This window comes from Geotrypetes seraphini, chromosome 1 (assembly GCF_902459505.1).
Source record: "Geotrypetes seraphini chromosome 1, aGeoSer1.1, whole genome shotgun sequence".
In the NCBI taxonomy this organism is placed as follows: domain Eukaryota; kingdom Metazoa; phylum Chordata; class Amphibia; order Gymnophiona; family Dermophiidae; genus Geotrypetes; species Geotrypetes seraphini.
The window spans coordinates 210,545,116-210,557,725 of NC_047084.1; the positions used below are offsets into that span (position 1 = coordinate 210,545,116).

At 43.8% G+C, this 12,610-nt stretch overlaps 1 protein-coding gene across 16 annotated transcripts in view; it reads left to right on the forward strand.

Annotated features, from left to right (window-relative positions):
* The window catches only part of CLOCK (clock circadian regulator), a 265,133-nt gene extending 253,086 nt beyond the window's left edge, over positions 1 to 12,047 (forward strand). For all 16 annotated transcript variants that reach the window (XM_033945122.1, XM_033945187.1, XM_033945213.1 and 13 more), the window contains one exon: positions 10,611 to 12,047. In XM_033945122.1, the coding sequence (XP_033801013.1) occupies positions 10,611 to 10,775 (165 nt within the window). In that variant the 3' untranslated portion in view covers positions 10,776 to 12,047. The remainder of the gene's footprint in view (positions 1 to 10,610) is intronic.
* Positions 12,048 to 12,610: the final 563 nt, after the last annotated feature.

A 12,610-nucleotide genomic window follows, 5' to 3' on the forward strand; every position in this document is an offset into this window, starting at 1 on the left:
ATATTCTCCTTATAAGAATCTCTGGGCTAGATTCTCAAAGCTTTAACGCTGTCGCTAAACTGTTTTCTGGAAGTTCAGCAACGGATTATCAAAAGGGATTATCTTCCTCTCTAGCGAGGATTCTAGCAGTCTCCGATACATGCAAATGGGCTCTTCAACATTGAAATGACCCCTCCAGTGGATTTTTAAAAATTGCCAAGCCATTTTCTAAAAGCAACGTTGGCTTTTTGCTAGAAAAAAAGCAAGTGGTCCATGGGTGCTGGTCAGTGTCAGAGACTGCTAGAACACCCCTTGCCTAAAATCCTGCCGTAACCCCCCCTCCCATCACAACAGGAGAAATGCCTACTTTCTCCTGTCTGCAGCACTATTAAAGTTAAAAAAAAGAATTTGGCCGTGACACCCCCCATCCTGCGGCAGCAGGAGAGATGTCCACTCTCTCCTGCTGGAAATTTTAAAAATAACAAAAAAAATCCTGCCTGTATGGACCCGAACACTCTCCTGCTGCAAATAAAAAATAATAATCTAAAAACAAAATCCATGGCAGCAGGAGAGATGCCCACTCTCTCCTGCTAGTAGTGACCCCCCCCTCTCCCTTACCTGACAGATGAGCCGGCAAGGACAGAGATGGACATCCTCGTTGCAGCGTTGCTGTGTCATCTGAATTGGGTATTCTCCCCGGTGTATCTTGGGATGCACTGAGGAGGGGCTTGAAGTTTTGATTGGCCAAGGGTGCTTAAGGCCCCGCCTATGGGGTGTCCGGGCCAATCAGAGTCCTAGGACCCTTCCTGATGCATCCAGGGAGGGGCCTGAGGCTCTGATTGGATGAAGATGTTTAAGGCTCCTCTCTCTATGGGAGGGGCTTTAAACATCTTGGGCCAATCAGAGCTTCAGGCCCCTCTCCAGATGCCTAAGGCTGTGCTTGGCCCAGATGCCTAAGGCCCGCCTATGGGGTGTCTGGACCAATCAGAACCCTAGGACGCTTCTAGGGAGGGGCCTTAAACACCCTGGGTCAATCAGAGCCTCAAGCCCCTTCCCGGAGCATCCCAAGATGTACCGGGGAGGGGATTACCCAATTCAGACAACGCAGCTGCAACGAGGATGTCTGTCTCTGTCCTTGCCGGTTCATCTGTCAGGTAAGAGAGAGAGGGGGGTCACTACTAGCAGGAGAGAATGGGCATCTCTCCTGCTGCCACAGAATGGGGGGGGGGGCACAACCTGTATGGGCTGGATTTTTTTCAGTAGATTTTTATTTCCAGCAGGAAAGAGTGGGCATCTCTCCTGCTGCCTGGGGTCATGGCCAGGATGTTAGGGAAGGGGTGTTGTGATGCAGCGGAGAGAATGGGCATCTCTCCTGCTGCATCACAACACAGGGGCAGTGGGAGAGTGTGCTTTTGTTTTTTTATGAGGGTTTTCTGCGCATGTGCCCATTGGCGATGGGCACATGCAAATGTAGGAAACCTTCACTGTTGTCTGGCGAACTTATTTGCATGAGCGAGTTTTTAAGAATGTCTTGGGTTTTTAGATTTGGTATTAAAATGGCTGCCTTAGCAGACTGTCGCTTTTTAACATGGGTTTTTGAAAATCCTGGCGTTAGTCTTTGTTGATTAAATTGTGGAAGATTTCTGCTTTCTTTTGCTTACTTAGTAATTTAGAATTGTTAGCCGGTCAAAATCTTCTTTGGCACTAACAAACACCATATTACTATGATAATTCTTCTCCGTAGGAAGATTCTCCCAATTCATCATTAGTAGCAATGGAAACATTTGATGCAATATATAAAACTGGTTCTCAAATTTTTTGCATTTGGCAACTATCCATTAACATTTGATAGATAAAAAATGTAGTCCAATTAAAAACATTGGTGGTTTTGCCGAGTTACTAGACAGAACTTGTAAATGTTGGCTACTGCATTGTGGCCCAAAGGCCATAAAACTTTATATTTCAATTTTTTTAAAAAAATCTGACCTATAAGGAAGATTAAGTAAAAGTCCTAACTAAATTACCACAAATATATCTGAAATAAGATTTGAGTTCTCCCAGGACAAGCAGGATAATGTCATCCTTACACATTTGGCTTCATAACTAGGTAGATGTTTGCCAGCTTCAGCAGCACCCATTCCCAGTTTAGTTTGATGGTATTCTAGCACATGATTATATTGTATGGCCCTTGTTCCGGGTGGTTCATGCCAAAACATGACCTGCATTGGGTTCAACAATGAAGTTCTGCTTGATTGCCCCATATTTGGATGGCCTGTTGTGCTTGTGCATAAAACAATCAGTAACAAGAGGTGGTGGAGAAACAGCTGGTAGACAGTGAAGGGGTTTTTCCCTGCTGTGTTCCAAAGTGCCCCTACCATCCCTTGTTTGTTTGGTTTTTTTTGTGTGTGGGGGAGTTAAGAGTTGTGCAATGTCTGTGCTAAACATCCAGTAGCTGAGTAAAATTCAGAATAGCTATAAACATATAGTTAAACTACAAGTAAACAAGTAGGGCAGAGCATGGGTCATGGAATTCTTTTTTGTCTTAGGACAAGCAAGCAGCATATTCTCACATAACAGTGATGTCATCCATGGAGCCCGGTACTGATGGTCTAAAAGTGTGGTATCACTTTAACTCTTCAAAAGTCTCGAGACGGCCCGTACCATGCATGTGCCTTCCTGCCTGACATCGGCTCGTGGGACCATCAGTTATTTGTTTTTCACAGAGCAAAGAAGCTGTGTCTTTGGAGACTCTCAGCACGTTTACTTTTTAATGCCTTCCTTTGCACTTTTTTTTTCTCTCACTTCATTTTTAATTTTCTTTCAGGTATACTGTAGTTTAGTACTTCGGTTTTTTTTCTATTTTTTTCCTTTTTCTTAATATTACGTTTTTGGGCCTTCAGCTGCCTCTTTTCTTCAGCAGGCATCAAGTTGTTTTCAGAAGAATGTCTACCTCTACCATCGGTAAAAGTTGCTTCTTTTGATCTCACTTTAACACGTTCTCTGAAGGCTCAGCGATTCCAACAGGAAAATCTTTGGGGAACTTCCTCAATGTCTGCATCTTCCACAGTGGATCCTGCTGCTCTCCTGGTACCCTTACTACTGATTTTGGCATTGACACCTCCCTCGATGTCGGACTCAGTACCTCCATCAGAGAAACAGGCTGAGACACATTCTTCCCCTTCTCAGCATGCATCCCTGACTAAATAAGCATCGAGTAAGTCAATGCAGTCAAAATGTTAATGCAAGCAGCACTCCCCATCAGTGCAGGCTGTGTCACCTCTGAGGCATGCCTCTTCATCGAGGTCACCAATGCCTTGACACCTTCTGTTCCATCTGTACCAATAGCTCTAGACACGGTACCGGCGCTGTCCATTATGAAACAACTTTGGGAACTGCTTCAGAAGTTAGCTGTCATACTGCAGACGCATCCATCACCACTGCCTGCACCTCCTTAGGTACTGGCCCAACCTGAGCATAGTTCAGCAAATAGTTAAAAAAAACACACACACACACACACTATAACTTCTATATTTCTTCGCCAACCCCCTCTATCCCATTCATCATGGCTTGGAAGAATATGCTGCCTGTTTAAGAACATAAGAACTGCCATCTCCGGATCAGACCTTAGGTCCATCAAGTCCAGCGATCTGCACACGCGGAGGCCCAGCCAGGTGTACCCTGGCGTAACCTTAGTCACCTGTATCCCTTTATGCCCCTTGCAAGGAGATGTACATCTAGCTTGCCTTTAAATCCTAGAATGGTGGATTCCGCAGCAACCTCCTCCGGGAGAGCATTCCAGGTGTCCACCACTTGCTGCATGAAGCAGAACTTCATGATATTTGTCCTGGACTTGTCCCCCCTCAGTTTCAGTCCATGACTTCTTGTCCGAGTCACATTGGACATTGTAAATAACTTTTTTTCCTGCTCTATTTTGTCGATTCCTTTCAGTGTTTTGAAAGTCTCAATCAGATCCTCGCAGTCTCCTCTTCTCAAGGGAGAACAATCCCAGTTTCCTAAGTCGTTCTTCGTAATCCAAGTTCTCCATACCTTTTACTAGCTTCGTTGCTTGCCTCTGCACCCTCTCCAGCAGTTTTATATCCTTCTTTAGGTAGGGAGACCAATGTTGAACTCAGTATTCCAAGTGTGGTCTGACCATTGTTCTATAAAGCAGCATTATAACTTTCTCCAATCTACTCGTGATTCCTTTCTTTATCATGCCTAACATTCTATTTGCTTTCTTTGCCTCCGCCACACATTGCGCCAATGGTTTCAGGGTCAAGTTTCAAGTTTATTTTTGATTTGTTGGATCGCTTATTTAAATTACTAAGCGATTTACAAATAATAATGTAAATAACAGGTTAATTAAAATTTAATACATTGTTAAAAATAAAATCATACAGACTAACGGACACATAAGGAAAGAAAGGGTAAAACTACAATTGTATAAAAAAAAAAAAAATGTAAGGTAAAAAAAACAAGAGGTAAGGGAAAGAGAAGAGAAAAAATAAGTTAGAGAAGAATTAGGTAAATTAATTTCATACATTAAATGCGTCTTTAAAAAGGAAACTTTTTAAGCTACTTTTAAACTGTTTCAAATCTTTTTCTACTCTAAGATACTGGGGCAAGCTATTCCATAATTGTTGGGCTATAACAGAAAAAATGTCAGTGCGACGAGTTCCAATAATTTTTAGTGATGGAACTGTCCTATCAGTACACCCAGGTCCTTTTCTTGCTTGCTCTTACCCAGAGTTGCACTTGACATTCTATACTCGTGCTCCTTGTTCTTTTTGCCCAGATGCATTACTTTGCACTTTTCCACATTAAACTTAATCTGCCATTTCTCTGCCCATTTCTCTAACTGACACAAGTCGCTCTGGAGTTCCTCGCTATCCTTCTGCGATCTGATTGCCCGGCATAGCTTTGTGTCATCTGCAAACTTGATGACTCACTGGACGGTCCTTCTTCCAAGTCATTGATGAAAATATTAAATAAGATGGGCCAAAGTACCGAGCCTTGGGGCACACCACTAGTCACATTCTCCCAGTCTGAGAACTTCCCATTTATGCCCACCCTCTGCAATCTGTTCTCCAGCCATTTGCCTATCCATATTAGTAAATCTCCCTCTATTCCATGGCTTTGTAGTTTCTTGAGAAGTCTTTCATGTGGAACCTTGTCGAACGCTTTCTGGAAGTCCAAGTATATTATATCCACCGGTTGTCCACTATCAATTTGTTTGTTCACTGTCTCAAAAAATTGAATTAAATTTGTCAAACATGACTTCCCTTTCCTGAAGCCGTGTTGACTGGCTTTCATCAGGTCATGAGTATCCAAGTGCCGGATTATGCTATCTTTAATCAGTGCTTCAACCATCTTTCCAGGGACAGATGTAAGACTCACAGGTCTGTAGTTGCTCGATTCTCCTCTTGATCCTTTTTTGAAAATTGGCGTGACGTTCGCTATCTTCCAGTCATCCAGTATCTGTCCAGTTCTAATTGACAGGTTGTCGAGGTTTTGCAGTAGTTCCCCGATTTCTACCTTCAGTTCTTTTAAGACTCTTGGGTGAATTCCATCCGGTCCAGGGAATTTGTCACTTTTAAGTTTGTCGATCTGGTAGTATACCTGGTCCAAGTCCACTTCTACCGTGGTGAGGCTGTCCTCTATTACTCCCTTGAATACTTTCACTGTTTCGGGTATTGATGCGGTGTCCTCCTTCGTGAAAACAAACGCAAAGAAGGAATTTAGTCTGTCTGCAATTTGTTTGTCTTCCTTGATGTAGCCTTTTCTTCCCTGGTCGTCCAGCAGTCCCACCGCCTCTTTTGCGGGTTTTTTCCCTTTTACGTATCTAAAGAAGGGCTTGAAATTGGCCTCTTGCGCTATTTCTCCTCATAGTTTACATTGGGGGAAAGGAGAAATTAGGTTCTTACCTGCTAATTTTCTTTCTGTTAGCTTATAGACTGGTATAGTCCCCCACCCTGTCTGTCTTTGTGCGGTGTTTGTAGGTTTTTGCTTGCATGCAGATTTTTAATTTTTCTGCGGGTTCTAGTATTTTTCTAGGGTCAGGGAGAATTAAGAACAGCAGCAATGGCTCAGCTAGCTTAGCTGGTGAGTTGTGGGGATGTTTACTTCCTGGATCAAGTTCTATACATGTTCCAACAGTTGTTTAAAGATGTTTGTTGTTTTCTTACATTCCAGTTTGGAGTGTTATTTACTGTTTTTCAGTTAAGAAATTTCCTAGGTTCTGCTTGGCTATTCGGCAAACTGGAATAGCAAGAGGAGCATGCTATACTGATTTTCAAGTTTGATCTCAGTCTCCACTTGCTGGTAGCAGTGAGGCATATTACCCATTAGTAAGGACTACACCAGTCTACAAGCTAACAGAAAGAAAATTAGCAGGTAAGAACCTAATTTCTCCTTTCCCCCAATGTGGGTGGCTTAGTATTGGAAGATACACAGGACTACCGTGTGTAGGTGGTCCTCAGGAAGCTCTTTGACACAGCTGCTTTAGGCATTAAAACTGCTTTGGTGACATCTTGTGTCACTCGTGCATGTCACACTCAAAAGTGCACTCTGGAAAGTGAGGCGATGGTTCCCTATGCTCAATTTTTTTGGGGCGGGCACAGTTTATTTGCTGGATGCATTGTATGCCCTTATGCAAGTTTGTAGGCTGCAGCTAGAGCTGGTGCTGGTTGGTGTGTCTGTAATGCTGGGCAACCTTTATGATCTCATTCGAGTTCTCAGTATATTTTCTGCTGGTGCAGAGTCTGAGCACCAAACTCTTTGAACTGTCTTTGGATGAGGTTGCTGTCTCGAGGATCCCCTTCAGCGGCCATCCTTTCAAAGGTCAGATTCTTGTTGATGTAGGTCTGGATGACCTCTACAATGCTCTCTGTGAACCAGTTTCGCTGGACATCGGGAGGGGATCGTTCTCTTCATTCCTCCCACAGGTGTCATCAGGGATACTCAGGTTTTCCCTCCTAGAGTCATTTCCTGGGCTACGATCATGTTACTCTGGTTCCCATTCTAGGCGTCCTCAGGTTCCTGTGCAGTGGCTATGCCTTACACACAAAAAAGAAGAACGCCGATGTTGCCTGGGGTGGGCATGGCTTCCTCACTCGCAGGCTGTCTTCTACCATTTTATCAGGAGTTGACTCGACTTTTGTCAGACACATGTTAGTCCTCCTTTGTCTGCCTCCAGCTTGGTTTCTAGACTCTGGCAAGTCAACAGCAACAGAGTCCAGGGTCTGCGATATTCTGCAGCACCTCTTAATCTTCGGGATGCTGGACCTTGTTTCAGTCCACGAATGGGGGCTTAAGTGGATATTCCTTATACTTCCTCATGCTAGAAAAGCTCGGAGACTTGACATATTCTGGTTCTACAGTCGATCACCCACTTCTTGCAAATTCCATTTTTCCGAATGGACAACAAGAGTATACTGTGCTAGCTGCTGTCTCCAGGCGAGTTTCCAGTGTCTTTAGATTTCCCAGTGGTTTACCTCCATATTTCATGCTGCCCAAAACATCACAGGTTTCTGAATTTCCATGTTGTGCAACTGTATTTTCCAGTTTGCAGCTCTGCCCCTTGGCCTTGTACTTTTGTCGAAGTGATTGTACTTGAGGTGGATTTCTGCCAGCAGGGGGGTCACATCCACCCTTTCTGGGACAGTGGATGCTTCGGTCTCCATCTCATTGGATGTATGTAGGCATGGTGGGGACAGTAGTGTCTCTGCTACAGGCATTGGCAAGTTCAGGAAGACGCTTGGTATCCTCCCAGTCCCTGGAGTTTCTGGAGCTTCTCTTAGTCTCCAGACAGGGTCATGTGTTTCTTTTCAGGGCAAGTGGACAGAACCTTTGTCAACAGATAGAATTCTTTCGGACTGTCTGGCTCTCAGCCTGGTTTTATCTGCAGGTTCTGGGTCTCGGGCAGCCTCCTTGGAGGCGATCCCCTGGGTCAGAGCACCCATGAACCCGTGATGGGAGTCCCTCCTATCTTTGTGATCTCTGCTAAGTTTTTCCCTCTTCAGAGGCTGCTCTCCTGGATGGAGCCAGCTAGAAGCAATTTGAGCTGGTGGCTTCAGGAAGTGGTTCTCAGCTAGGGCTAGCTTCTTTGGATTTCAGAGTGGATAACTCTTTGCATGGATGCCAGCCTGTTGGGTTGCGGGCTCATTGCGGGACCAACTGTATTCAGGGGTAGTAGGGTAGTGGACTCCTGGTCTGCAACGTTTGTTGGCCTATAGTCTGGAGCTTCAGGAAATTCGGATGGCGCTACTCGCTTTCCAGCCCCTTCAGAAAGACCAGCGGTGCAAGTTTTTGACACCACAGCAGTGGAGTATGTACTTCACGAGAGAGTTCTAGTGCTCTCTCTCTTGGACCAGAAAACTCGGCAGTGTTCCTCTGGGCGGAAGAGCTGCTTCTGTCTTTCTTGCGGCCCATGGGGCCAGAGTCGACAATGTTCCAGCAGTCTTCCTCGGCTGATAGTTCCTGGTCTCAGGAGCATGGTTCCTCTCACATGAGTCGTTCCATCTGCTCTTACAAGAGATGGGGTTTTCCCCAGAGGATCTTGTTGGCTTCGGCAGAGATCTTGAAGGCCGGGCGCCTTTTCGGTCAACGAACAGTGCAAAAATTAGGACCGGATGCCTTGGTTTGGCCCTGGCTGACTCATAAGTGTCTGTATGAGGTTCCCTCAGTGGCTTCTGGTTGATTAGGTCTTCCGCTGGACAGCGACGCATCCCAGCCTGGTGGCTCCGGATTGGCCTTTGCCACTCGTGGTATGCAATTCTCGTACGGCTTTAGCGGGACGAGAGGCTCTGGTTCCCTTTTCTTCACTATCTTCTTAGTCGGGGACCGGTGTCCATGGAGAACCTTAGGCGTTTTGGTCTTACAGCATGACTCTTGAGTGCTCAGCCTTGATGATGAGCGGTTATTTGGAGGTAGTTTTCTCAACTCTTTTGTGTTCGAAGTCCCTTCTACTATGGCTTCTTCTGCCAAAGCCTAGTAGGCTTTCTCACAGTGGAGTGCTAGGAATTGGGTGGAGCCTGAGAAGGCTCCCAGTTAGGTGGCAGTGGCCTCCCTGAAAGTTCAGGTTGTAGGCTTTGCGTAGTTTCAAGCGTGCTGAGGTGCTAGTTCATTTACTGCTCTTTCAGATGTTGCCAGGTGTATAAGAGTGGCGCTTCGTCTGCGGCCTCTCTTGCATTTTCCTTTCCGTTCGTGGAATCTTGACACTGTTTTACAGGGCCTTGGTGAGGCCCCCTTTGAAAGACATTTTTTCTGGTCACCTTTGTCTCAGCACGGTATATTTTGTAGTTTCTGCTCTTTTGTACAGGGAATCCTTTCTTCGTGTTTTGGATACGGGTGTTTTTCTCTGTACTGTACCTTCCTTCTTGCCGCAGGTGGTCTCGGCTTTCCAAGTCAATCAAGAGGTTAGGTTGCCAGCATTTCATCTGACAGGTTTGGAGCGCCAGATGAGATCTTTGCAATTTGAATGTCCAGAGGGTCTTGCTCCTTTATTTGGAAAGGACAATTGAGTTCAGGTTGTCTGATCACCTTTTTGTTCTCACTGCTGTGCCTCACTGTGGTAGGCCAGCGTCCAAGTCCTCGATCATTCAATGGATTAGAATGGCCATTTCCACGACTTCCGTCGCCCCCCAGCAAGCAGCCGCTGACCTCGTTTACAGCATTCGACAAGAAGTGTGGCTGTGTTATGGGGGGTATCTTTCGCAATTCATCCTGATGAAATTTGCAGGGCGGTTTCTTGGTCCTCTCTTCATACTTTTGCCGGATTTTAACGAGAAATTGTGACAGGGCATTCTGATGCCATTTTTCAGGACCTCAGGTTTGAGGGCAGTCTCTTCTGTCCCTCCCTAGCTACCATGTCTTTGGTACATCACCTAGCATATGGAATCCGGAAGGGACATAACAGAATGGAAAATATATGTTTATACCTTTGATAATCTTCTTTCTGTTAGTCCCTGGAGAATTCCATACGACCCGCCCTCTTTGTCTTCACTCAGTTGTTGGAGTAGCCTGCTCCTTTCTGCCTCAGTCAATCTCATTAAAGGTTTGAGGTTTTTCCAGCCAGTTGGCAGATCCTGTAGGGAGTTTCTGTGAGTATACACGTTACTGAAGGCCTTGGGGTGCTCACTGCATACAGCAGATTAGTATTGTATTGTTCCTTTGTGTTTTTTCTGAGTTGCCTTTGTGCTTGTTTCTCACTTGTTAATATTTTACAGTGCAAGCCAATTCATGATTTACTTGTGTTGATGGGAATTCTCCCCCTTACCACCTTGCTTGGCTTTGGGACTGAACTAAGGTTGCTTGATGACTCTCAACCTAGGAGGGAGGAGCATGTCTTCAGAAAAGGTGTGGGTTTCTGCAACACCCAGACTGCAGATTGGTATTGAACAGTTAGCATATGAAATTCTCTAGGGACTAACAGAAGTTTATCCTATCAGTTATTGTAGTTCCACCCTTTTTTTAACCTTCTTTACCATGTCTATGTGTGTTATGACTGTACCTTTATCTTTCTTAACATTTTAGGTTTCCGTTGGGCAAGATAGTAAATTTTAAATAAACTTGGAAAGAGAAAATGCTAATTCTGATTTCTGGGTTTTATTTGTTTCTTTTTTTGTCTCAAGGCAAACAGATTACTGCCTAGAAATCAGTCAACTCAACTTGTTCTCTCAGCTGCCTTTCCATTACAGCAGGACACTTTTACTCAGTCCCACCAGCAGCAGTCACAACAGCTTTCCCAGCCTAGAAATGACAGCATGGATGATCCTTCCAAAGTTCAGCAGCAGTGACAGAAGGATGATTGTGAGTAATGCACATAGTGTGGGAACTGCTCAGTCAGTAATGGCACTACTGCTGGCAGAAGAAATGTCAAGAGTTTTACATAATACATTATGGCATTCTACTACTTATAACCTGGAATAGATATGGCTACTACAAACAGTCAGTGGCCCAGGTTTTGGTGTTAGCACAGAGGAAGCACGACAAGGATGTTCACTACATCAAGCTATCTGCAGAAAATGGCACTTTAAAGTATGTTGAAGCAGTTCATTATGTGTATCCAGTGTTATGTTAGAAATGGCTCTTGAGTCATTGAAGTGTGCTGACAATAATGTCCTGAAGACAATCCAAAAAGATGGGGATTTTTTTCTCTCGATAATTATGGGACACTAAATGTTTTTGAAATGTCATGTGGAATCAAATTCTGTATTGTATAAAAGCTGTAAAATATATAAACACAGAGCAACATATTTTATATGATGCATGATTGTAATTCTGTTTGTAGATTTGAGTAGATATCTCTAAATTCCTAGATGCATACACTGTTTTCCAGTGTGCTGTTTGTTTATGACATAGTACATCGTTGCAGTTTTTTTGTTTTGGGGGGGGGAGGGATTTGTTACATTTTTGGTTTTACCTTAACTTCAGCACAAGCCGTATTTTCTGGATATTGCAGCTGTGTGAGAGATTAATATACCACTAAGGATTTTATTTTGGTTAAATTACAGCACCTTGAATGTTAAGTTCCATAGAAAATGTTTTGGTTATTTGTCTTCATTTATGTTAGGTTTGGATCGAGACGTTTTCATTTCTGTACAGCAGACAGATTAAAATTTTATGTCTCAGAGCTATTTTTCTTATACTGTAGTTGGAAATACTTATGTAAAGGCTTTATGAAGCACATTATATGAAAGTACATTTTCAAGAATGGCTCCGTTATAGGAGTGATTGCACAAGCTATTTACATTTGCTAAATATTTTTGGCACCTTTTAGTCTGTGGTGAAAATGATAGCTTGCAAGAGGTTATCAAACAATTAAAAAAATAAGCTTTTTTTCTTTCATGGAAATGATTCAGGACTATTTAAAATGTATATCCCACAGTGCCTTGGTTTATTGATTCAGGTGATATGTCTGCCATCTTTAAATATGTTGTCCTTGGTTTGTAACACATTTTTGACAGTTTTAAATACTTTATGCAAATAATGAGTATCCTGTTAATATTATTTTTCCTGCTTAACACATGTAAATTTTAGTAAAGGGCAAGCTTGCCTGATTTATTGTCTTTGAAATTAGAATGTGCCAGAATCTATGAAGCATTGGAGCCACAGAGACATCTCTGGAAGTTTTGTGGCTTCATATACATTTCATTTTCTCTTGAAATATCTGACAGTAGCTAAGTCCTGTTTTCTTTTCCTTAGCTCAGTGTGTCGCAAACTTTTTGAAGCTGTGGCACATTAAACTCGGGGCCGTGGCTGGAGGACATCCTGAAATGCGGGGACATCAACGCGTTGTCACACTCTTGTTTGACATCATCACCTTGATATGTGTGGATGCCCTCCAGCCGCGGCCCTGAGCCTCCTATTACTGCCAGTGGGAGTTGCTGGAGGAGGAGGAGGCGCCAGCTGACAGCTTACAGGACGTGCCTCTCGTCATGAGAGGCACATCCTGTAAGCAATCAGCTGGCACCTCTCCTCCTCGTTGGCATATCACGGAACTCTTAGAATTTGCCACGGCACAGTTTGTGATACAGTGCCTTAATTATTTTCATTTTATCAATATTTAATATTATATAAGGAACATTAAAATGCCTCTTCTTTACATGCCCAGATCAAAGATGTGGCATAG